The 27546-nt window shown below is 44.3% G+C and overlaps 1 protein-coding gene across 4 annotated transcripts in view; it reads right to left on the bottom strand.

Annotated features, from left to right (window-relative positions):
* Window positions 1–1561: 1561 nt before the first annotated feature.
* The window catches only part of LONRF2 (LON peptidase N-terminal domain and ring finger 2), a 90033-nt gene continuing 64048 nt past the window's right edge, over window positions 1562–27546 (bottom strand). For 2 of the 4 annotated variants that reach the window (XM_075590472.1, XM_075590469.1), the window contains 8 exons: window positions 26787–27018; window positions 24746–24848; window positions 14929–15043; window positions 13722–13843; window positions 10486–10644; window positions 8650–8812; window positions 7920–8069; window positions 1562–2126 (listed from right to left, as the gene is read on the bottom strand). In XM_075590472.1, coding sequence (XP_075446587.1) covers window positions 1968–2126; window positions 7920–8069; window positions 8650–8812; window positions 10486–10644; window positions 13722–13843; window positions 14929–15043; window positions 24746–24848; window positions 26787–27018 — 1203 coding nt within the window. In that variant the 3' untranslated portion in view covers window positions 1562–1967. Of the gene's footprint in view, window positions 2127–7716; window positions 7799–7919; window positions 8070–8649; window positions 8813–10485; window positions 10645–13721; window positions 13844–14928; window positions 15044–24745; window positions 24849–26786; window positions 27019–27546 lie in introns of all 4 variants that reach the window. The other 2 variants (XM_075590470.1, XM_075590471.1) reach the window with 2 other exon arrangements.

Genomic DNA, 27546 nt, shown 5'->3' with positions numbered 1-27546 from the left:
TATCTTAAATCAGGTAAAACATTTATGTCAAACACAAACAGGCAGCACGGATTACTTCTTTAGGCCGTGATTATACCAAAATGGCTCAACGCCGCGCGTCTCAAAAACAAAAACGAAATCCAGTTAAAGTAAACATGCAGTACCTGTAGCGGCATGCACACCGCCTGGAGCTGCAGGGCGGACGACTGGTGGGGAGGCAGAGGAACTTGTTATTGGCAGGCGGCGGTCGCGTCACGTGAGCGGTTCAACCAATGAGGGCGGACCGCTCACGGATAATGTATCAAAGTTTCCTGACTTCAAAAAAAAGAGGCAAAAAGCATTGGGTTTTGAAAGAAAAATAAAATCCCACAGAAATAAATATAGTGCTGTTAAAACTCCATTTTAAAATGCTTGCAAATTTTCAGCCATAAAAAGAATCTGCTTGGTGAGGAATTAAAAAAAATATTTTTGCATATTTTGTGAGGGGTTTTAGCCTGAAAATTCTGCAGATAGGCATTAGTTTTATTTGTTGATACTTCGTTTGTAAAAATATAGTATTTTTGGACATTAAGCTGGCATTTTCAAGGAAAAATGGCATCAAATGCAGCAATCGCACAACAATAAACAATAAAGTTGTTCTTAACGATCTATTGTAGTGTTGTAGCCTAACAATCAGACGTTGGGCAATTCCATTATACTCTAGAACTGCTAAGAATTAGGCTTCTTTTCCCAAGTTGGGGAAAGATGCTTCGTTGCCGCTGCTTTTTCTCCACCTCAGAAAGCTTGTTAGGATAGAAAAGACATTTATTATAAAACAACTATATAGAAAAAAAATATGACATGTCTGATTCGGTCCACAAAATGAATGAAATGCTAGATAGAGCCGCAGATATGTGCCAGTTTCATGTCTGTATGACCGCTCAGACACACATACCGTATACATACAGATGTAGTGAGATGAACGGTCTTCTGTGCCGAAGGATTAACGCTGGGGGGGGGGACGGGGACTGGGGGGGGACCCATTCACATCCATGGATCCTCCCCCCCCCCAGCAGCAGACACTGACCCCGACCTTGCAGAGTTTTGCTTATTCGTCAGCGGTGCTGAGGACAGCAAGTCTTACTATGTCTGTAAGTGTTTATATCTATATAATGTTGGACCATTGAATCAATAATTGACCCTCTCTGACTTGGATACATCACGTCTCGCTAGGGACCTACTGTATAAGTGTTTTATCACAGGCCGGTGGAAATGAGTGCTAATTACATGATTTATAATATGGCCTTACAATATATAAAACTGTGATAGTGCCGATCGGGCATTATCCCATGGAAACTGTGCAACAGGCATGATTACAGTTTAATGAATAACCTCCTATGTATACAATAGGATTACGTTTATTGCTTATAGAGGGGTATTTATTCAACTGCTATAATGCCGATTGAGACCACGATTGTACAGAAACTACCATTAAAGTCAATGAGCGTCTCTCTGTGATAATTCCCCAATTGGCCCTTTGGCAGGTTAATGATAGTGTCCCATCATCTCCGTAGTTTTCTCAGATAAATACAACGATAAAATCTTTAGAAGTTATACTTTCACTTTAATTGCACCAATTACTCTGGTAGGTCTCCCAATTTCCAGTATGTGGTTGAGCCCTTGTTTTTATACACGAGTTCACACGCATCCAAGATGTTGGATTTCGGTTGCATTATAATAAGGCACTTCAGGTGCATGGTTACCATCAGAATCTGTTCAGGGTGGGATTATCTGATGGTAATCAAGCTCCTGCTAAGCGCCAGGAAGCGAGGCGAGATAAAAACCAGGTAGAAATGTTGCTCATTCATTGACACTGTATGGTATTTTCACAGAAAGAATAATAATAAAAAATAAAAAAACACAATGTCTTAAAAGTGTCTCTCAGTGCAGAGAAATAAAGGATTTTCTTTATAAAAAAAAAAAAAGTCCACATCAGGCGTTATCCTCTGTCATCTGGGTCTTTTGCGGGTGACAAAAATTAAGATGCGTCTAATGGCCAAAAGGCGATCTTTGAGGGATGTCATGGCCAGAATTGTCAACTGTGCCCTGCTTTCAAGTGGCAACACTGCCAGCATCCACCAACACCAGGCAGGGCCACTGGGATTACTCTGAAAGAGAACAGGAACATTCTGAGCACTGACATGAGGAAGCAAAATTCCCCTCACTCTGCCCTGCATATCTATAAAGAGTACTGACTCCTAACAGAATTCAGATCATATAATCAGTGGTTGACTGCAAAAGTACAATTATGAACACACATATTTGTATTTTACACAACTCTCCAAAAGGTATTTCTTGTTTGATGTCCCACTGCTCACAACTGTTTCATTCATTTCCATATGTAACTAAATGAAAAATAGCACTTGTGAGCACATTCGCATGTCTCAGACAGGTCTGCAACCCTGATTGTCACCATTAGGCCACGTGTATACTGCGCGCGACCACGCGGTGCAAACAAAAGGCTGCACCTCAATGAGGCAGGCCATAGGTTGTGTGTGCGATGGCGTGGCACATTTTTTGTGAGACAAATTTTTTTGCTTTTGTCGCACGGTGGCCGGTTCAGCCAATGAGGGCGAACCAGTCTCATGACATCACAACCACGCCTCCCCATTTCTGTGGATCTCAGGCCACAGATCACTCAGCCGATAGGCGTCTGCGACTCCATGCACTCCGTCGCGCGCCCACTATATCCGAGGCCTTATCTGTTAGCTTATGATGCTTCCACTGCAGCCAGGAATTCTGGATGATGACATGAAAATGAGCACACAGCATGTCATTCTTATAGGGGTCCATGTTAAAATGGACATGTAAAGTATGACACACAGCGAGTGCTCATGTTCATGTTATTACCCAGAATCCCTGGCGGCTGTGGAAGCACTGTATTCTAATGGCTAATGGTGAAAGAGTTGCAGACCTGTCTGAGACATGCGAATGTGCTCGCAAGTAATATTTTTATTTGCTGCACAGTGGAGGGTTTTTGTCACTTTTGTTTTACCTACCATAACGTTTTAAATTTCTGGTCATATGGAACTAGAAAGAATACAGGGTCTTTTATAGAAGACTAGCTGATATACCCGGCGTTGCCCGGGATTTAATGTTCTGGCTCCCCCCCTCTCTCCGCTCACCCTCTCTCTCTCCCTTCCACTGTCTCCCCCCTCTCTTTCTCCCCCGTTCACAGCAATACGCCCCCCCCCCCGCCCTTGACAGCTGGGATTCCCCCTGTGTGTTAGGCAGCTGAGCTGACTGAGGGGGGGAAGTGTGTGTGTCAGTCAGTGTGTGTAAGTCAGTGTCTGGTCGTCCCCACCCCCCCCAGTTCACATCTCCGATTTCCCCCCCCCCCCTCAACACTTTGTTTCCCCCCCCCCTTCATAGCGCCCCCCCCCCCCCTGTTGCCAGCTGTGATTCCCCCTGTGTGTTTGGCAGCTGAGCTGACTGAGGGAGGAAGTGTGTTTGTCAGTCAGTGTGTGTGTGTGTGTGTGTGTGTGTGTGTGTGTGTGTGTGTGTGTGTGTGTGTCAGTCAGTCAGTCAGTCAGTCAGTCAGTGTGTGTGTGTGTGTGTGTGTGTGTGTGTGTGTGTGTGTGTGTGTGTGTGTGTGTGTGTGTGTGTGCGAGTCAGTCAGTATTAAAAGTGTGGAGAGAATAAATTTATACAAGATTCTAAGCTTCTAGTGCAAATCAAAAAAAGTTAAAATAAGTCTTGGTGTTATCAAATGCAGCTTCTAGGGAGGGAAACTCTGCGTTGCCTCAAATGTGAAAACCTATATAGTAAAAAACAGAAGCACAAAAGACAAACACCTTACAATACAACACATTTTAATAACAATCATGGCGTGAAATGAAGAACAAAAAAGTATATAACACACTCAAAAGTGAGCGCCTTAAAATGTACTGTAGCTTTAGGGTGACCAGATTTTGAAAATGAAAAACCGGGACATTTTTTTTTTTTACATAACAGTTTATTTATTGTAGTACACTTATACTTACGACCATTTTTCCTTGTTACATAGTTGTGTGTGTGTGTTGACCTCACTAATTGAACAAAAAAACCCCAGATGTGAATGATTCTGAACCCTTTAACCAGTGTCAGGATGCCCCCTCTTCACAATTTCTAAAGCAGCAATCCCGCCTGGGATCTTACCTGATCCGCAGTCCCTCAAGGTACTATACTGGAGGGGAGGTGTTCCCTACCTGTCTTCCGAGGTCTCCCGTGTGAAACTTGAGTCAGATCTGGAAGAAAGAAGGGTAGGTTACTTCGGTGTAGGTATACAGCAGTTAAGATAAGACAGGGAGGGTGAGAGAGACAGAGAGAGAGGGTGAGAGAGACAGAGAGAGAGGGTGAGAGAGACAGAGAGAGAGAGAGAGGGTGAGAGAGACAGAGAGAGAGAGAGAGAGGGTGAGAGAGACAGAGAGAGAGACAGAGAGAGAGAGAGAGAGAGAGAGAGAGAGAGGGTGAGAGAGAGAGAGAGGTTGAGAGAGAGAGAGAGGGTGAGAGAGACAGAGAGAGAGAGAGAGGGTGAGAGAGACAGAGGGTGAGAGAGAGAGAGAGAGAGAGAGAGAGAGAGAGAGGGTGAGAGAGAGAGAGAGAGTGAGAGAGAGAGGGTGAGAGAGAGGGTGAGAGAGAGAGGGTGAGAGAGAGAGGGTGAGAGAGAGAGGGTGAGAGAGAGAGGGTGAGAGAGAGAGGGTGAGAGAGAGAGGGTGAGAGAGAGAGGGTGAGAGAGAGAGGGTGAGAGAGAGAGAGGGTGAGAGAGAGAGAGAGAGTGAGTGTGAGTGAGACGGAGACGGAGAGGGTGAGAGAGACGGAGAGGGTGAGAGAGACGGAGAGGGTGAGAGAGACGGAGAGGGTGAGAGAGACGGAGATGGAGAGAGACAGAGAGAGAGACAGACAGAGAGAGAGAGACAGAGAGAGACAGAGAGACAGAGAGACAGAGAGAGAGAGAAGGGTAGGTTACTTCGGTGTAGGTATACGGCAGTAAAGATAAGACAGGGAGGGTGAGAGAGACAGAGAGAGAGGGTGAGAGAGACAGAGAGAGAGAGAGAGGGTGAGAGAGACAGAGAGAGAGGGTGAGAGAGACAGAGAGAGAGAGAGAGGGTGAGAGAGACAGAGAGAGAGAGAGAGGGTGAGAGAGACAGAGAGAGAGAGAGAGGGTGAGAGAGAGAGAGACAGAGAGAGAGAGAGAGAGGGTGAGAGAGAGAGAGACAGAGAGAGAGAGAGAGGGTGAGAGAGAGAGAGAGAGACAGAGAGAGAGAGAGGGTGAGAGAGAGAGAGAGAGACAGAGAGAGACGGAGAGAGACGGAGAGAGACGGAGAGAGACGGAGAGAGACGGAGAGAGACGGAGAGAGACAGAGAGAGAGAGAGAGACAGAGAGAGAGACAGAGAGAGAGACAGAGAGAGAGAGACAGAGCGGGAGAGAGACAGAGCGGGTGAGGGAGAGAGCGGGTGAGGGAGAGAGCGGGTGAGGGAGAGAGCGGGTGAGGGAGAGAGCGGGTGAGGGAGAGAGCGGGTGAGGGAGAGAGCGGGTGAGAGAGGGTGAGGGAGAGAGGGAGGGATACACACACACGGGTACACACACACACACTGGTACACACACACACACACACACTGGTACACACACACACACACTGTTACACACACACTATTACACACACACTGTTACACACACACTGTTACACACACACACACACAGGTACACACACACTGGTACACACACACAGACACTGGTACACACACACACACAGACACTGGTACACACACACAGACACTGGTACACACACACACACACACACACACACACACACACACACACACACACACACTGGTACACACACAGACACTGGTACACACACACACACACACACAGACACTGGTACACACACACACACACACACACACACACACACAGACACTGGTACACACACACACACTGGTACACACACACACAGACACTGGTACACACACACACACACAGACACTGGTACACACACACATACACTGGTACACACACACACTGGTACACACACACACTGGTACACACACACACTGGTACACACTGGTACACACACACACTGGTACACACACACACACACACACACACTGGTACACACACACACAGACACTGGTACACACACACACAGACACTGGTACACACACACACAGACACTGGTACACACACACACAGACACTGGTACACACACACACACAGACACTGGTACACACACACACACACAGACACTGGTACACACACACATACACTGGTACACACACACATACACTGGTACACACACACATACACTGGTACACACACACACTGGTACACACACACACTGGTACACACACACACTGGTACACACACACACACACACACACACACACACACACACACACACACACACACACACACACAGACACACAGACACACAGACACACACACACACACACACACACTGGTACACACACACAGACACTGGTACACACACACACAGACACTGGTACACACACACACAGACACTGGTACACACACACACAGACACTGGTACACACACACACACACACACACACTGGTACACACACACACACTGGTACACACACACACACACACACTGGTACACACAGACACTGGTACACACAGACACACACACACTGGTACACACACACACACACACTGGTACACACACACACACACACACACACACACACACAGAGACACTGGTACACACACACAGGTACACACACACACACTGGAGTACAGACAGAGGCAGCCACGAGCAGGCGGCTCCCCGCCTCCCCCTACACCCACCCCCGCGCCCATCTCCCGCACCAAGGGGGGGGGGGGGTGGATAGGAGCGCCGGGACGAAAGGTACAAACTGCCGCCCCGCTCCCCCCTCCCCCGGCGGGCAGCCACGGGTTCCCGGGCCAGAATGGGGGGACACCGCGCAGCCACCACTTCCCGCCCCCGCGCCCATCTCCCGAACCAAGGGGACCGTAGGGGAAGAGAGCGCCAGGACAGGAGGCAAAGGTGGAGGCAAAGGAAGAAAAACCCACCTCCTATCCCCCCAGCGGGCAGAGGGGGGAGACACCGCGCAAGAGCCAGGAGCGGGCAGACACACACCACATGTGCTCTGCCGCAGGAAGCGGAAGCCCGGCCCCCAGGCACGCTGGCCCTGCCCCCTCCCCGGCACCCTTCCTTCCATCCATTCCCACTTGCCGGGCCTTGGTGAAGGATGATGCCGGGGGGGCGGGGCTTAATGCCGGGACGCAGGGGATTGGCCAACAAGGTAGGAAACTGCCGGGGGGGGGCCCATTAAAAAAAAATACTTACCAGCCGGCTGCTGCAGTCTCCTCCTCCGCGCCGCCGCAGACTCGCGCACAGCGCACAGTGCACCGCAGCTTACTCGCGCACCGCCGGCGACAAAAATAAAATAAAAACGGGGACACATTGAGGAAAATCCGGGACATTTCCGGTACACACAGAAAACCGGTACAGCTCCCGAAAAAACGGGACTGTACCGGCAAAAGGGGGACGGGTGGTCACCCTATGTAGCTTACATTTTAAGAAACTGGCCACTGAGTGTACTATATACTTTAAGGTGTTTGTCTTTTGCGCTTCTGTCAGAATATTATATATATATATACAGTACACACACACAAACCAATCCAGGTTTACATTAGTAAACAGTTTTTCAGGTTTTATAGCACTTTACCATCAGGAGATATTTTGTTTGGTTGTTCCCCCTTTTTCCCCTCCTCTGAAAAGAAACTAAAACAATATTCTGAGGATGTTTTCTGGTGAAGAGAGAAAGAAGCGATAGCAAAGGGATAGCTTTATTGCTATGTAAATAAATACTTTATAAATAAAAATAACAGTCACTCAGGAATTGGAAGGGGTTGGGGATTCTGTACTAACCTGTGGTTCTGATTCTTTGCCTGGCATTGACCCAAAGTGACTGAGGATTTGTGCTTTCATGTTTTCCTTGAGAGAGGTGAACCAAGCCATGGCTTGACCATATACAGAATTGTGCAGAAGGAGAAGCTCTTCATATTCCTGTCCTCCCACCTGTGTTTAGTGAAAAGTACAGATAACATAGCTTCATTTATTCCATACCATACAGAAGTGTGTTATCCTCAGGGTACATTTATCAGGAACCATGGAAATGTGTAAATGTGGGTGCTTACCCAAAACACAACTTGGACATTAGTTTCTCAATCAAGCCAGAAAAGTAAAGTTTTTTTCTTTTTTTTTAGAAATGTTGCTCTATTAAAGACATATTCTTAGACCTTTGTTTAGACCGTGGCTCTTTAACGTGTGATCAGATAGACACATAACATGATGAACAAGGAGATGCTCATATCTTGTTGCCTGGCTTCCACAGTTTCAATAGCAATCTCTACCCAATTTGATTAATACCAGAGACCCTGTTTTGGGGGTTCACTAACTCCGAAACAGATGATAGTATGAAGGTACAAAACATGGGGTCTTAGAAGAGTGGAGCCACCACTTTCCAAAAAAAAAAAGTAATTAGTTTAGAAGAGCAAATTGCGGCCTTGCTGGTGAGGTTCAATGAGAACCTGAGTTGTGTATGTGAGATAGTAATGTTGTTCTTTTGGAGTTTGTGAAATGCCTGCCAGGTTATTACCTTCTTGTCCTCCAAGTATTCGATGTTTGCAGTGTTATAACCATCTCTCTGTCCATGGCTCAAGACTTTGAATCGACTCAGGCCAACTGTGTCAACCACTGATCGGCCATCAGGGAAAAACTTCACATCCCTCACATGCAGCATACAGCCATAATCTGCAAACCTGAAATGACATTGCGAGTGAATCTATAGAACAGAAGCAACAAGGAGTCATACAGCAGCCGGGGACTGGTCATTATACAGCTGTGACCTGTGCATATGGCCATGATAGTGTCATACATATATCACAGATTTTGCGTAGCTGTAATGCTCGCACAACATAATATGGAACCATGACATGATAAAGCAGCCACCCCAGAAGCCTATAGGAGTTATAATATAATGTTAGAAGTATGATTTTCTTAATAATTTGTGGTTATCATAGTAACCTTTAGACTGCTCCGGGGAGAGCTCCATTTTAACCTTCTGGATATGTAATATTTCACACATTTATATCTCTTGAACAAAGCATCAGATCTAAAAATAAATATAACATTGAAAAGGGCAAGAAGCCTATAGGAGTTATAATATAATGTCGGCGATGTATTTTAACATTATGGACATTTATATCTCCTAAACAAAGCTGTAGATTTAAAAAAATCAGTACAACATTGGAAAGGGCAAGGAGATAAAAAAAAAGTAAAATAAGATAGTGTGGTCAGCCCAGACTGTCATTCTAAGGCCTCGGTCCCGCTGCGCTCGTTGGCGCGGGCGGCAATGTAGCAAGTTCCCCACCAGCAGGGGAATCCTCGCGAGCCGGTCCCGGTCCCCACTGGCGGCACAGCTGACTACACGCTGTCGCGCGTCAGCCGCTGGAGACACCACAGAATGGTGTTTCCTAGCTTTGACGCGTGACGTGTGTGGCTGTGAGCCAATGGGGAGGGGAGGCTGCGGGAGGAGGAGAGGCTTCGGGGAGCGGGGAGGAGTGTGGAGTGAAAGCAGGTGAGTGCCTTTCTCTGTGTGTGTGTCTGTGTGTGTGCGTGCCTGTCTGTGTGTATATGTGTGTGCCCGAGTGCGTGAGTGCCTGCCTCTGTCTGTGTGTGTGTGTGTGTGTGTATGAGTGCGTGAGTGCCTGCCTGTGTGTGTGTGCGCGTGTGTGTGTGTGTGTGTGTGTGTGTGTGTGTGTGTGTATGAGTGCGTGAGTGCCTGCCTGTGTGTGTGTATGTATGGATGAGTGCCTGCGTGTGTGTGTGTTTTACTTACCGAAGCTCCAGCTCCAGCCCGAGTCCGTGGAGGGAGGGGGGGGGGAGAGTAGCGGGTCCCTCCGCTCAAGCTACGCCCCCCCTCCCTGTCAAACCGCCCACCACCCGCCCACCTCCCGCTCCGGCTCCCGCTCCCTACAGACCGCATATCGCGGTCTGTGTATCTCAGCGCACCGCCTGTCAGCAGTGCGGGTGCGCTGACTCTGGGAGCGGGGCCTTAGCCTAAGTCACTGTGAGCTTATCTTGTACCATATGTGCACATAGAGGCAGACTGCATGATTGCACAGTTATATGGCCCAGTAACAGAGAATAGTAAACACCGTACACATCACAAACAAGTCTGAATTGTGTGACAAGATAATAAAATAGCAGAAAAGTGACCAATATAATAACATTACTATTAAATTGCATGAACGGGGAGTAAAAATGAAAGAATGAACCTTGGAGATACCCCATCATGCACAGACACGGGTCTTCATGGAGCTCTGTAAAATGTTGTTTAAGTTCATTGCCTATTATTTATACAGACACATGCACTGATTTGAGCACTCGGGAGAAAACAGGAGGAAAGTATATAATTAATCTAATAATTTACCCTTTTAGCTCATCAGCTATGCACATTCCAAACTGCTTTGTACCGGTCTCCATGCTTCTTCTGATCATCAGACGATATCGCGGCTCGAACACATGAAGTGGGCAGGGAATGGTGGGGAATGCCATTGTGCACACAAATATAGGGACATCTTTATTCAGGCTGCAAAGATACATAATTAAGGTTAATGGGTAGAAAATGGTTCTAGTTCAGATTGGATAGGATAATCTGCACATTATTGTTCATCGCAGTATGCTCCCTTTGCTGAACTGCACCAGTAATTAGAATACAACGTAGGACTGTCCCACCTCACAGAGAGCTCTGTACAATGGAATCAATACTGAATCTTTATGGGAGAACGGATACTTCTATCAATTTGCCACTTCAGTTATTCTACAGTGAAAAGTCCATTCCAGTTTTCCCAAAACAGGTAGAGTTCTCTCTCTTACACAGCACTGAAAACAACTTATACAATATATTTATAGTTTAGTAATGATACATACCTGATGTGAATGGAAGAAATATCAAGGTACGCTAAATGGATATCACCAAATAGTGTACAAAAAGAAGGGAATATCTATAATAACTGCTGGGTAGAAACTACGTGAAGTGCAAATGCTAATACAATATAACAATCATAAATCCAATATGCTTAATATAAGACTAACTAGGGCATTGTGGGAAGTTTTCCCACGAAGGCAATGCAGTATCACCTGCTCTCACGCACCTGGACGTGCGCAGCACATTGGAGACTGAACAGTCTCCATTTCGTGTCACGTAGGGAAGGCTGCAGTACGGGTGCGGAAGTGGACCTGTTTGCTATATCGATTCAGTGCTGGGCGAGCAGAGCCCTCCGCATTGTGTCAGGACTTTCCTGTCCATGTGGGAAGCACGCGTATCCCCGTCTGTATTGGAGGCATATCAGGCCAGACTACATCCAGGCGATATTTCCTCTTCTGACATCACTCCTCTCTGCTCTGAGCAGCAACACAAACGGAGGTGTGTAGGAGTGATCTGTGAAGTACCCTGAACCTTCATCAGAGCCTCAATCTGGTGATATATGTGTTAAAGTATTGTTTTCCTGCAAGGGCATTACTGTTTTTAAATCCTGATTACTATTTTAAGTAAACTAACAAAGAGGGAGGAGATTTGCAGGCGGGGGACGTGGTGCTCAGGTCAGGCTCGCTGCAGCTACACATTCGCCGATCTAAAACAGACCAAGGGGTAGGGGAGCATGGGTTCCGCTGCTAGGCTTGCCTGGGAGCAGGATTTACACAGTACTAGCAGCTAACTATGTGTTTGTAACCATGTATTATTTGTCATCTTAACTCAATGCCCAGGACATACTTGAAAATGAGAGGTAACTCTCAATGTATTACTTCCTGGTAAAACATCTATAAATAAATAAATAAGAAGCGTATTTGGGCTCAAGACCTTGAGGGGCGGGGCCGTTGCTCGTGCATGCGGACGGTGTGCCATTATCTAGGCATCAGTACCTGCGGGTGTTCCGGGTATGCCTGGAGCATTTGGGTTTAGAGGCGGCACGGTTCAGGAGTCACTCTTTCAGGATTGGGGCCGCTACAGAGGCGGCACGCGCGGGGCTGGCGGGGGAGGTTATCCGGAGGATCGAGTGTTGGGAATCAGACAGGTACTGTACCTACGTCAGGCCTGCCTTTGTCAGGGGACAGGTCTTGCTGGTATGACTTTCTCACACCCCCCACAGATTCAACAGCCACAGAGGTCTGTAGCATCGGCGACTCTGATACACTGGGCGGAAAAGCGGGCAGCCTGCCGGCCTTACGGGCCGAACCTCGGATTGTGCGTTGATCAGGCGAGAGTGTTCTTGTGGGGGGGAGGGGGCTTCAATGGTGCCAACTGCTTCAGTGGCTTTTGCTGGCCAGGGACAGGAGGCCTCTGCAGATCCTGTTCATTAACGCAGGAGGGAACGACGTGGCAGCTTTGCGGTCGGTTGACCTAATAGATTCCATCAAGCAGGGCTTAGCGCATATGTTTGCCCATCGGCCGGCGGTGCAGGTCATATGGTCAGACATGGTTTATAGGCAGTCATGGAGGGGCACGAGGGTACCGCAGAGAGTTGACAGGGAAGAAGGTGAAAATCAGACACCCCAATTTCGATGCTAGTTCAGGGGTTTTACTCGGGGCAGACGGGGTCCACATGTCAGATTTCGGGAAAGACCTTTTTAACAACAGTTTCCAGGAGGGTTTGTAAAGGGTCCCGGCGGGTTTGGTGGTACGGGCCTAGTTTAAGGGGGGGGGGGTTAAATAGGCCCGTCGGTGGCGGCTCTTGGAGGAGTAGGTGCTTGTTCTTGCCAGACTGGGAGCTGGGCTGTTTGAGCCCGGCGGGAGTACGAGTGGGCTGGGTCATTTAGACATGACTTCGAGAGCCCACTCATGAAGGGGACACGAGGTCAGTGGTTCAAGGGCCGGCTGATCGCACCTTCCTGTCAAATGAGCGCTCTAGCAGGGAGTGGCATTTACCCCATTAGGCATTTGTTATTAAATAGCCACAGCCTTTTATACCTCCAGTTCCAGTTCCTGACGTTATTTGTACGTTCTTTACACAATTTAGTGTCATCAGCAAATATGGAGACTTAGCTCTCTATGCCAACCTCAAGGTCATTAATAAACTAGTTAAAAGCAGGGCCCCCAGCACCGAACCTTGAGGTTCTCCATTTACAACTATAGCTCAACCTGAAAAGGTTACATTTATGACAACTGTCTTAAAATCAGCGGTGAATATTTGAGTCACCTACGATTAGCAGATGGCATAGTTATTTTTGCCGCAAGTCCAGAGGACTTCCAGCAACAAATCAGAGCATTCGCCAAAGGAGTAAGAAAGTGGGCGCTCATATGAATCTCTGCAAAACCAAAGTGATGTTCAACAAATGTGTAAACTCTGCAAAGATTGAAATAAATGGAAGTAAAAGTGGATGAAATTAAATCAATGGGGGAGGGGGAACAAAGAGGAGAGGGGGGAACAAAGAGGAGAGGGGGGAACAAAGAGGGGGAGAGAAGAGGGGGAAAAGAGAGGAGAAGGGGGGAGAAGGGGGGAAGAGGTGTAGGGGAGGAAGAGGAGAGGGGGAAAGAGGAGAGGAAGGGGGAAAGAAGAGAGGGGGAAAAGAGGAGAGGGGGAAAAGAGGAGAGGGGAGGAGGGGTAGTCTCACTAATAAGGTTGCACAACTTTGTGGAATTAAAAGGATTGCACACAAACTACTTACTTTGATAACTCCTTAATTTCTTCATCATATATTTTCTTTCGATCAGCCAAATCCGCTGGTAGGTACCGTGTTATCAGTTCTTCGGTCAGAAGGGTCTTTTTATAAGCTCTGTTTGCCAGGTACTACATTTAGATTAAAAAAAGTCACAATTAAACCATATACAGAAATGATGCAATGATGTACCATCTTTAAAGGGACACTTATTCAAATGTTTTTAAGGAAAGCAAGTCCAAGAATTTATGAACATAAAATTATAGACTGTACAGTCTGTCCAATATTAAGGAAAACTATACATATATAAAGTTATGCATTTATAGACTATACTTTTATTATACAATATGTTTATATAACTTTATATATATATATATATATATATATTACAGTTCCCAAACTAGCGGTTCAGAAGAGGGATACAGCAGGGTAAGTATTGAAGTATATTTAAGCCATCACACAAACATGTTTCAGTCCTCAAAAAGGGACCTTTATCAGGGCCCACCATTGACAGAAATGTAGTTTTTGTGATGGTTTAAATATACTTTCTTCAATACTTACAGTACTTGGAGTGCTGTATCCTTTTTCTGAACCGCTGGTTTGGGCGATGTATTATGGTTTATTATTGATTTATGATATGTGCACACGCCAATTCATTGAGAATGCTAGCGGTTGTGCCTATTGGGTGTATTATAAATATGTTAACAGCAGCGGGTTGTTGAATAGGAGGTCATTCAGTCCTCAAGAGGGGAACCTTTCGGAAGGAAGTCTGGTCCCAATTTCCATGCTCAAACGAGTTCCTTCCTCCCCCACTGTCGGTGACCCTGCCAGTGAGTAAATCGACTTGCCTGTGTCAGAGAAGTTGTAATATCTTTGCCTTCCGAGGAGCGGCAACATGGTGGTGGCCCCTCTGTCAGTTATTAGATTGACATCTAATTAGTCAATATAAGCAAATATTATTTTTGGCGACGGTGGCCGAAAATAGTGCACCTGCAGTTGACCCAGCACCAAGAAAGGGTTACTGTGAGGAGCTTTAGAATTTATATGTGTTAGGTCATTATTCAAACTGTTTGGGGAGCATTTTTGCTGATAGGGCACGTCTAATGAGAGCATGATCTTACTTAACTTACTAACCCACATCAGGAGTCCTCATTTTCCAATAAGAACCTAAATGCAAGACATTCGAGAGGGACTGTGTCGTGATTGCATAGCTCACCTGTGAAAGATTTTCTTTGCAGAGTGGACAATGTGGGTTGTGGTCCAGGCATCGCTCAAGGCATTTGAGGCAGAACGTGTGTCCACAGGGAGTGGCTAAAGGCTCATAAAACAACCTGTAAGCACAATGTGAAAGATTGTGTCGTTTCAATCTGATTAATACGTTTTATGAAGAGCCCATGGAGAGCAAATCCTACAGCGTCATGATGGTCAACTTTTCACATACTATTTTTTTGTAAAGTGTCCTACTTTCAGTTGTTATGGAATTACAGTATGTCTCACGTTCAGCAAATTAAAGTACATATTCAAAAATAAATACATCAGCAATGCACAGAAATTGGTGGTGCAAAAAGCATCATACATTTGGTTCTAGAGTTATAATGTATTTGGGCACTTTGGGCCATAAATATCAAGTAGTACTAACGCATAAAACACCTTATTGCACCGAGGCACTTAAGGCCCATTTAAGATGTTGGGCCATAAGGTGTCTTTACGCACTGCACAGTGTCTTATGGCTTAGAACAGTTTTTTCACTGCTATATAAAATGAATATATGATTATATAATATATAATTGAGATGGTGCTGTATCAAGCGTCCATGATCAGGATTGCTCAGTCTTTGATGACCACAGGGATTTGTGTGTGTTTGGCTGCACACGTAACTATCACTGCGCTTGGTAGTTGAAAATGATGCCACAAAAAAGGGAAATAAATGTTGACTTGGGGAAGGTCTCATTTCTTTTATCCTGAACATAGCATTGCACACCGTCGGTAGATAGTCCCCTCCTTCTCTGTAGGACCTGATAATATCAACTCTTTCCCTGCTCCTTAAGTGCAGTCCAGTCCTGAATCATTCAGTGTCTTCTTAAGCTTGCCTGCCAAAGTTTACACCTGACTGACATCAATAGCTGTAGCTAAAGATGTAGCAGACGTAACACGATGTGTAGTGTTAAGGCTGGCCCATTATTTAACAGTAGTGCTTCTGAAATTAATGGGTAAGATGATAACGCAGGCATTACTGAACAAATTATTTTGTGCATTATTTCGCAAGTACAAGGGTAATCACATCTGCACATACATAACAGAAATAGGAAGGGATAAAGAGGTGGAAGTCCTGCACTGCTGTGTATGGCTAAAAGAAATGAGAATTTCAGCCAGTCAAATTCCCCCGTTCTTTGTTGCCTTCACACAGCAGCAAAACACATTGGGTGAACTAAAGCAAACCAACACCAGGGAGGGAAAAAAAACTGTGTTACACCAAACTAGGTGTCCACCAGTATCGCCAAAAGTACCTTCCTGCCATACAAGGCATCTGCTAAAGAGGCAATCTCTATCTTTTAGGGTCTCATCAAAGTGTTGACTGGACTAAGGTGCTGCTCTGCAAATATCTTGTGGAGATACTAGTGCCCATTTTGCCCAAGATGCAGTGAGCGTTTTCATTGTTTGCAAAGGTTTGCCTTCAGATACGTAATATATCAGCTACATGGCTTCTTTTATCCATCTTGCAATAATAGATTTTGAAGCTTTTTGGCCGCTTTAAAGCTCAAAATCACCATGAACTATAGATTAGTTTCTTTTGGTTATAGGATTGGGAAATTAGGGGAAAGCACACCCTTTTGACAGCACTCATTGTCAAGTATGATATGATGGAAAATTATAAATTGAAACTTTATTTATATTTGAAAAAATAAAAAAAATAAAATAAAGGTTACAAGAAAACATCAATAGATGTGTATAACTAAATCTAGCTAAATAATATATAAGTGAATATATCACTACGGTGCCTAAACATATAAGACAGACCAAAGTGCTATATACATAAGTAACTAAAACTGAAACAGAGGGGAAATCCTAATAGTTAGCAGTAAATTACATTAATAGTAATTAGAACCTCAATAGGTCACAGTTGGTAGTGGATAACCCCTAGGTACAGCACTAGAAGTAATTAAAAACCTGTATATCATAAACAGGTAGCGTAAGACTGATAATGTTAATATTTACAAATAAATGATGTATACTTATTCCTACAAAGAACCTGCAATTGGTACAACAGATAGTAAAGTACCTAATATGATAGCTATGTTACATAGGCACACAAACTGTGTGAGAACGCCTTGAGGCACGAATCAAAGTTAGTATCAATTTACAGCCTCATTAATACATGAACAGATTACTTTGATATATACATGAATGTATATCAAGTGCAAAGAGCCCACAAAATGTGTTGATGTGGCTCTGAGGCACGGATCAAGTCCGTATCCAGTTATAGCCTCATAAATTAATCTTATAATGCACTCTAAGTAATCAGAAAATCAATAGCTCATAAAAAGTAAGACATGCAGTGAGGAATAAATATGTCGCAGACAGACAGGGTGTATCAAAAGGCTAACACACAATTGGTAAATCAGCCAGCAACTGTATTGGCTACATAAAGTGCCAAGAGGAGCAATCAAATAGCACTGCAACAGTATCTATATCAATATCTCATATGTTGCTATTACCATCGTCATGGTATAGCATTAGATACATCTCATTATACTCTGTTTAGTGCAGTGTTATAAATATAGTCTCTGGCTCAGCTGGCAACTAAGTTATAGTTATTTAATTTTTTTATTTATTTTTATTCTCATTTTTATTTTGGTTTTTATATGTTATCATTAGGACCTCATGAGTTAATTATCAATTTAACTATTTGTTTTTGTATCCTGATCTCTGTATGTATCTATTAGGATTCCATGTGATCCAAATGTATTCCTTGTATCATATACAACCACCTACAGTCATTAAAAATTATACTTATGGATATAGGTTGGGATCATTTTTACGTGGAACCATGTGATACAAATAATGAATTATATATATATGTACAAAAAACAATTATGTAATATTAACAATAAATATTTTTGGACAATTTAATATTTATTTTAAATTTTCCAACGAATAATATTTACAATGTCTAACACATGGATTCCAGGTCTAAAAGATCTATTCTTATATATACATGTATATTGCTTTCCTCAAATGAACTATTTATAATAACAAATTGTATCTATGCCATCCTCAAAAGATTAACAATAATAATCTTAAATAGCCTTAAATTAAATCTAACAAAATACAAAGGTGTGTTTTTTATGAATATATGTAAATATATGTTTAACATTCAAGTACCATGATAATGGTTGCTTTACATTGTTTTTTTTTATACTCATCAAGCTCATTGTGTTTCTAATCAATCAATTAGCAATCTCACTCGTTGTATTTCTTTTAAGATCAAGTGTATAACATTATGTAATTACATGCTGTCTCCATTTGATTGGTCAGGAGATATATTTAAACCCTGTTCCGGTCCAACCTATTCATTATCCCCTGAAGAAGTCAGAGAAAGTCTGAGGAAACGCGTAGGGATGGTATTATTGCACATGATTTAGTGCTCATTTGACTTTTATTAGCAGCCAAAAGGTTTAAGCAGGCCAAACTTTGCTCCGGTACACTGGGACTCTTTCATTAGTGGGAACCTGCGCCACAGGACTGTGGTTGACGGAGGAATTTGAAACCAGTTACACCCCTGATGAGGAGTGACGACATCCATTCCCAGTGGAAGAGCGGCGGCACCTCGAGGCTACTCCTGTATATGAGTATAAGCTTATACAATGCTGCTTTATATCGTACTCTTGTGAGTTTTGAATTGTCTTCACACATGTTTTATTACATTTTTATACGTTATCAAACGAAGATCGGGCGCTTTTTTCTTCTCTTTCTTCTTAGGTTCGTCAAGGGAGTTTGTTGCACCCAAGAAGAAAGCTGCCAGCATCTTTGTTTTATTTAAGATCAACACAGGTCTTATATTTTTTTTTTAATTAGATTCACTCACATAGTATACATACATATTTGGACAATAATATACAATATATATTTTTCACATATTTATATTTTTTTTCACATATAATTTTTATTTTTTCTATTTTTGTATTTTTAATTTTTAATTTTTTTTAAATTATATATTATTTTTGTTCAATTATATTTGCATCAAGTCAGCATTGTAGTTACATTATTGATCATTGTATGAGCACATGATTTTTGTTCATTATCACCTTATTAGCTAAGTTAGTGGTATTCACATCGATTTATTATAACATAATTTTCAATTTAATATTTCTGGTTATATCCTTGCATTTAGGCGCAGTCTTTTTCTTTTTTTCCCCATATATGTATATATATATATGTACATTGTTTAGGTTATGGTGGGTGAAAAGGTGACTAAAAACCCTCCACCGTATGGCATATAGCATATAAAAATATTACTTGTGCGCACTTTCCCCTGCGGTGCGCGACAGGTTTTCAATCAGGCAGGGGAATTTAAGTTCAGAGTTTGCAACGAAGGCATGGCCACGCCCCCACCAGTGGTTCAGCCAATGAGGGCGAACCAGCCGCGTGAGGTCATGGCCACGCCCCTGCAAGCCCACCGCCACGCTCCCTCCCGTCGCAAACGTTCCCTCTCCCCTCAGACAGCGGTGCAGCGCTGATCCCGCGCCGCCCCCCCGCCGGGCGCGCGTGCCACAGTGCTGACTGGGGACTTACCCTAAGGCCACAGCCCCAGTGCCTTCTACAGTGCACAAACACCGACCCTCAATGGGACTGGGCCCAGTTCACACCTTCGCGCGGAAGGTGCAGCCGCGCTGTACTACAATTTTCCCCAAAGACAATGAAATTGAATCTAGAAGTTGCGACAGAGGGGTGGCCACGCCCCCGCCGGAGGTTCAGCCAATGAGGGCGAACCAGCCGCGTGAGGTCATGGCCACACCCCAGGAAAACCCCAGCCACGCTACCCATCTCAAACTCTGCAGTCTTGTCCCAGACCGCGGTGAGGCGCTGTGCACGTGCGCCCCCCCCCCCCCCCCCGGGCACGCGTGCTACAGTGCACACTGGGACCGCGGCCTAAGGGGAGATACTAAGCTCAGTGCCCTGTCATATTTTCCGCAAAACAAAATGTATTTAGTTTTCAATGACCACTACCCTGAAGCATTCCAATATTACCTTGACCTGTTTATACAGCATTCACACAGCTTAACGCCTGCACTGCCAGAGCATGTACAACACAATCCAAACTAATGTATTGGTAGTACTTCTACAGCAAAGCGATTACATGTCGTTTTTCCACAATTGTTTATTTCTTAAGGAATTTTCTTAATGGGTGTTAAGCATGATTCTGTTGAATTACTATCCTTGGCAAGACATGGCAACGTCTGTTTCGCCAAAGTGTAGATTTCCTTTTTTTGTAGCAAAAAGCCACTCTTTTCCACTCTTGGGACCCCGCAGTTTCTGAGATAGTTCACCGGTTTAAAATCTCCCTCACTAGAAACAAAATGACGTCCAAATCTCCTGCCAATAGGAAGCCGTCTGCTTCATTGGTTGTGGTTCCTATTGGATGGACATTTAAATTCCCTTTAAAAACCAGGATGTAATACTTGTAACTTCACCAGTAAGTATCTCAGGAGCCAGGGCGCCCCTGAATCTGATAATAGTGCGGTTCCAAGCCTGGAAAAATTAAATGGAGGTTAGTTATGGTGGATTGCTCCAAATGTCATGGGAACAGTGCTAATCTCTCTCTCACCACAAGGTGCCGATGTTGTGTAACGGTAGAGAGGGGGCTCTGGCTGTACAAGCTCTTGCTGATCAAATAGTGACTGATATAAGTACTGTACCAAAATTCTACCAACATCATTACCATAAACAAGCATACATCCCATACTGTATGCAGAGAAAGAGAAGTACATCAATGTCAAGAATGAATGTACAGGCAGCCCTCTGTTAGCCAACACAATGCGTTACTCAAAATGGCGTCGGATAGCGAAGCGTTGTAAAGCAAAACACGTTTTCTCATAGGAACACAGTTTAAATCAAACGTTCCGTTCCTGAAGGCATTTTTAATGCTAAAATACACAAAATATTTTACTCAAGCAATAAGATATGCAGCACACACATAAATTATGATGTAAACATTATATTTATTGAATCCAGAACTGTATAATAAAACTGTTAGACATGTTTAAAGACCTAAAGACACCACAAAACCTTCACACAGACTGATCTGGATGATTTCCCTGACTGCAGCCTTCTGATTGACATAATGTTGCAACTTTGCAAAGCGTCGCAAGAGCGTCGGATAAGCCATTTTGGCGTCGTAAAACTGGCCATAGGGATGCATTGGACAGCGTCGGATAAGCCATTCGTCGCAAAACGAAGGGTCGTAAAATGAGAACTTACTGTACCCACATTTATCAACAAAGACTAACTAAAAAACAAAACACTTTTGCAAATTAGCTCACTGGAAGGTATAAGATATAATATATACTGTATCCAAGATGGGATCTTTTAAAATGAGCAGCTGGAACATTCAGGGCCTGAATGCATCAGCTTCTGGGTCTAAAACACAAGATCCAGACTTCAAACAATTTGACGAACTCAGACATTTTTATCCAACACGAAACATGCATCCAATCGGAGGAGACGTCTCTCATACCCATGGGGTACAGGCAGCTCCTAGTACCAGCCCCAAAACACAAAAGGTGTGAAACGAGACCGCCATTTAGGAGGAATCAGAATATGGTACAAGGAGGCACTTAAAAGCCAAATAAACCCAATAAAAAGAGGAGATACCCACATGTAGCTACAAATAAAATGCTCCAGGTTCACCCATGAATATGACACATTCCTATGTGCAGCATACATCCCCCCCCTCCGACTCCCCATACTACAAGCCAGATATCCTTGAGATCCTGCAGACAGAGGCAATCCACTTTCAGACCCTGGGTAAAATGCCGATATGTCGAGATCTCAGTGCCAGAACAGGCAGGGAACAGGATGACCTGTTTTTTTACATTTTAAAATCTGGACAGATGCGCCCCCTTTTTTTCTTCTTCTTGCATTCCTCCCTCTCCCCCATCCTCACTCTCTCCCTCCCCGCCCAATCCTCGCACCCCATCCTCTCTCCTCCCCATCCTCATCCTCTCTCCTCCCTGCCCCCCGTGCTCTCTCTTCACCCGCTCCACCCTCCCATATATGAACACAAACACTACACCATATACACACATAGCAAACATGCAACATTAGTGTTGATCATTAGTGTAACACACACACACACACCATATACAAATACACATTTATTTCAACATATAAAAAAACACTAAATATACAACATATGCATGCACATAATGCATGAAACATACATATGCATTGCAAATACACACACTCACACTTACCAACACAGACACACACACCAACACACAAGAAACCGGGAGATGTAGAGAGGAGCAGCTATGGAGAGCTCTGCAGCTCCACCTGTTGCCCGGAAGTGGTTAAGCAGCCCTGCTCTCCTCCCTCCTCCCGGCTACAGCTGTTCTGTAATCAGCTCCGCACTCCACAGCCAGCATTCTCCATTCTCCTCCTAACCGACAGGGGGGGGGGTGGGGTGGGCGGGCCCCCGAAGACGGGCCCCCGGGCTTTAGCTATGCCCCTTTATCACACCCATCCTTCTGTACAGCAGCGAGGTGTGGGGTCCTGTCACATACCCAGACTCCACAAAATGGGACACCAGCCTAACCGAAATACTGCATCTGGAATTCTGCAAGCACCTTCTCAAAGTACACAGGAGTACATCAAACAATGCATGCCGGGCTGAGCTGGGCCGCTTTCCTCTACTGCTCACTGTACAGAAGAGAGCACTGACATTCTGGGCCCACCTAGACAACAGCCATCCACAGTCTTACTGCTACCGAGCAATGAAAAGCCAAAAGCTCCTAACTAAACCCTGTGCCATCAAACAACGTCCTCTCACTCCAAGAACAAAACCCCACACAGATCAACAACCTGCCGGAAAAACAAATCAACTCAAATCGCCAGCGAAATGAAAAAGCAGTATGTGACTATATGGGAAACGATATCCAGCACTCAAAGAAGCTGGGGACCTAACACAGCCTACAGAGAGAATACCCACTGGCACCCTACCTACTGAAGGTAAAAGACCCAAAGCAGAGATAGACCTTGTGCCAGTACAGAAAAGAGTGCCCACAGCCAGGAAATAGAAACAGGCAGACACAGACAGAACTGGAAGCCCTGGGAGAAGAGACTGTGACAGCGATGTGAGTAGGAGAGGTAGAAGATGAAACACACTTCCTGCTGCGCTGCACGCAATACTCAGAATGAGCAGTGCCCACCTGGAGAAACTCTCAGCTCTTATCCAGAACTTCAATAATATAGAAGAGAACTAAAAAATAGCGATCCTCCTGGGAGAAGATATAACCACAGTAAAACTGGCTGCACATTGTATCTGCACCTGTCACAGGCTGAGAGACACCCACTAGCCCCCACATCCCTGTGTGCAACTGTTACCCTACCCTCTGTTATTCATATACTGTGTAATAATTATATCCTACCCTTGTTATTCATATACTGTGTAATCATTTTACCCTACCCTCGTTATTCATATACTGTGTAATAATTATACCCTACCCCCTGTTATTCATATACTGTGTAATCATTTTACCCTACCCTCGTTATTCATATACTGTGTAATAATTATATCCTACCCTTGTTATTCATATACTGTGTAATCATTTTACCCTACCCTCGTTATTCATATACTGTGTAATAATTATACCCTACCCCCTGTTATTCATATACTGTGTAATCATTTTACCCTACCCTCGTTATTCATATACTGTGTAATAATTATATCCTACCCTTGTTATTCATATACTGTGTAATAATTATACACTACCCTCGTTATTCATATACTGGGTAATCATTTTACCCTACCCCCTGTTATTCATGCTGTGGCAATACTGAAATGTTCTTTTGTTATGCCAATAAAGCCGATATGATTTGACTTGACAGACAAAAGAGAGCAGCCAAAAAATAAATAAATCAAAACCCGCCAAGGTTGTAAAAAATAAATAACAAATACATATAGGTGTCATATTTGGGTTAAAAAAATGTGTCAAATCACCCAGATCACTGGAAATAGTTCACTTGGGTCCTAGGTGGGACTGTCCCTTTAAATGAAAACACTATTAATAAAACAGAAAACTGAGCAGCACACAAACTGCAACTGACAGAGTAATTTAGAGTCCCAGCTGCCAATGCAACATACATGTTGGGTAGTTCAGTCAGAATTCAGTTGTAAAAAATATTCATAGTAATAAAATAGTAACATAAATGTGGGGAATAACAAAAATGAGCTCTTCGAGCAGCAATCACCGATATGAACCTGTGTGAGGAATTTATTCAAACAAGGATCATAAAAGCCGAATCACAGTGAGCTTACTGCGAAAATAATGTGTAAAACTACAGTAGGTTCAGTATGTTTTGAAAATTGTATATCTATTTTAAAATGTAAATATTAACAGTTACAATGCATCTTTGGGGAAGTTATTTTCTAACTTGAACTCATAAAAGGAATATTTATAGTTGGCATTGTACTTGTATAGTATTTGACTTCATATAAACATATCCCCTAAAACGCTCTAATCAATGTTTGATGCACGTCATGGTTACAACTTTACTGCACAACCATTTGAATTTCTTTTCCCCCCAATACAAAAAGTAAAATAGGTTTCCCAAGTAGGATATGTTTACATGAGCAAATCGTTTGAGTTCTTGATGTTTTAAAAGTTCACTTGAATACTATCTGGGGTACTTCATCATACAACCATCTACACTATTGCTATGGGAAGGGCATGAACAGCACTGAGCAGCAACATACTTACAGTCCCCTCTAGTAACAAAGATTAAACTGCAGGAAGATTTCATGACACTCATACCTCATACAGAGGGAGCACTCAAAGTCAGAAGCATCCACCAGAAGCACAGGGATCTCTCTTACTGTAGAGTCTGTAACAGACTGATCACAGGTAGATTCTCCATCTGATAAGAGAGCAGATCATTCAATTAGTTTACTACAGCGAGGGGTAGCACAAATGAAGAGGAACACAGTGAGGAAAGACATTGCACAAAGAAGAGCAAAGATATCCTAAGGAAATAAGTAAAATGAGATGAGGTGGAAATATAAACACGTATCAACAGTTCTCTGTGAATTGCATTCTTCTTCAAATACAATGTAATGTTTTGTAGGATGCTCTGCTTCCTTGCCCTGAATGCAATGAGGAAGTAAGCTGGAAAGTATGCCCACTATCTTTATCCTTGCTATAAAAAGGTCACGCTTCTGTAGTGAAAAGGCTTGGTAGACATTCCAAATTGCAGGTGAAAACTGAAACATGAAGGACTTTTTCTGAGTGCAGTACCGGTAATACACTTGTATTGAAAAAGTTCTAACATTTCCTTTGATACGTGACACTTTTCTTTAATTCCGAGGGTTTCTTACACACTGGCAGTGAGTGAAGCTCCTTGCAAGGAAAGCTGTGTACCATAGTTCTCAAGTGTAACCTTTTCAAGTGTGAAGAGAAATGTTTCAGCCCCTTTCTATGCCATAGCTTGAATGGCATTTTGGAACCAAAAAGGTAATTTAAGCATAAGAAAACTGTATTGTAGGTATTATTATCTGCATGGTCTTGGTTCATATAATTTTACTGCACTGACTTTGCCCAATTTAGTAAATAACCTTATATGACATCTAAGGCCTGGGACATAGTAGTGTGAGTAAGGCTGAATCGTGCTGAGCCGCGCTCACACTCGGCACTGAGCCCCTGCAGCAGCAATGAGAGCGGCTTTAGCAGGGGCTCGCGCACGCGCCCGCACGCTTGGGGAAGCGTGGGTCTCAAGATGGTTTCAAATTTGGCGCTCGCCGGAACGCAGGGCCGGTCACGAGAGCGGCTCGCCCAATGAGGGCGAACCAGCTCCGTGACGTCACTGGCCTGCCCCCAGACCCGCCACCGACACGCCCACGGGCGGCGCGCTGTGTAAGGCCAGGGAAAGCACCGCTTTCCCTGAGCCTCAGCGCGCCTCCGACTATTTTTGGCACTGTGTCCCAGGCCTAAGGCAGGAGTGCGCAAACTTTCCCCCATACGCACCCCTGCCTGCTGTACTCGGGACCTCGCACCCATCCCCCTGCTCGACCCCAGCGTCAAATGACGCGCGGGGTCATGTGACGTCACGTCGCCATGGTAATGTGACCCCGCGGCGTCATTTGACGCAGGATGCCACATTGCTGGAAGGGAAGTGTATTATGGAGGCCTCGCACGGTACCCCGGCATTTAATTTAAATGCCTGGGGGGAGAGCGCGGGACCTCTATAACTGTCGCGCCCCCCCAGAAAATCTAGCGCCCCCCCAATTTGCGCACCTCTGATCTAAGGAAGATATCATCAGAATACATTAGAATAATTGTAGAATGTGAATTTAAACATCACATGTCTTTGTTGGATAAAATGATATCATGTCGGTACAAAACTACACATACATTCGGCTGTATATTCCGCCTTAAGATGTTACAACAGAGATTTGTGTGGCCTTAAAAAGATCATGTACAGTAAATATTTATGTAAGTTTTCATACCGTTTTACATTAAGCAACGAATCTACATTTCAAGTATCAATGAAGCTACCAGAAATCTCTGCTAGTTTGTTCTAGGTATTTGAATATGAAATGCTCACAATATCTTGCTGTGAAAGTAGACCGTATTGGTTGTCTCTGTGGAACTTAGTCTGGAATGGGTGATCGGTACTATAGTAAACAAAAGTGCTGGGTTGTTAAACGGCACCCCATTATTTATTTTTAATAAATCAATAAAGGCGTCCTTTCCTCGGCTACGTATTTACCCCATGATATAGTAAAGCAGGTAAAGTTCCCTCATTTGGTTGACACTGCATGTGGCATCCAAATAACATTACAATTTCCCTTACGCTTACCTGAAGAGAGCTTCGTGGCTTTGACTGGAAGATCCATGCTTGGAAGATCCTCCGAAGTGTTGGAAAGCTTTCGCTTCAGACCGACACCAGGAAGGCAGGAGAGGACACTTCCCAGTGTCTTTTTTGCCTGGTCAACGGGCAGGTCAAATGTTTGATGAGAGTCCGGAAAATCCTTTCCCCGAAACAGGTCCGACTCCGGGAATGAGGCTTTGGATAATCTGAATATTGGGTCCTGTAGACAAGACAAACCTGTGACAGTTAGAGATAACATTACCCCAGACAAATTTCCTCAGTATTCACAGGCCCTTGACGATAACGAGCTGTGGGGCTTTGACAGTGCACTTAGAAAAATCTGATAATGCTAATTTAGGCTAATTGGGTCTCCTCTCGAGAAAGCCCTCTGTGAGGGAGAAACGCGTTCAGCATTTGTTGCCATTTCAGATTTCAGAATGAAGTCAAGTATTTAATTGAAACACTTGCGTGCCGAGAAAATAATGTTTTCTGGTGGTGTTTGCCTAGAACAGGGGTGCGCAAACTTTTTTCCCTGCGCCCCCTGCCGGCTCTCGCCCCCCCCTCTGCTCGTGCCCCCCCCCCTTCTTACCTTGTCTCTGGCGTTCTAACGTCACGGCAAAGCGACGTCACGTGACCCCACAGTGTCATTTGACGCGTCGCCAGAAGCCCCCGGAGCCAAGGTAAGGAAATTTATAGAGGCCTTTGCTGCTCCCTAGGCATTTAATTTAAATGGTTTTGGGAAGAGCAT

The sequence above is a fragment of the Ascaphus truei genome, chromosome 3 (genome assembly GCF_040206685.1).
Source record: "Ascaphus truei isolate aAscTru1 chromosome 3, aAscTru1.hap1, whole genome shotgun sequence".
Lineage (NCBI taxonomy): Eukaryota > Metazoa > Chordata > Amphibia > Anura > Ascaphidae > Ascaphus > Ascaphus truei.
The sequence above is the reverse complement of the archived record's forward strand: the minus strand, read 5'-3'. Positions and strand labels throughout refer to the sequence as shown.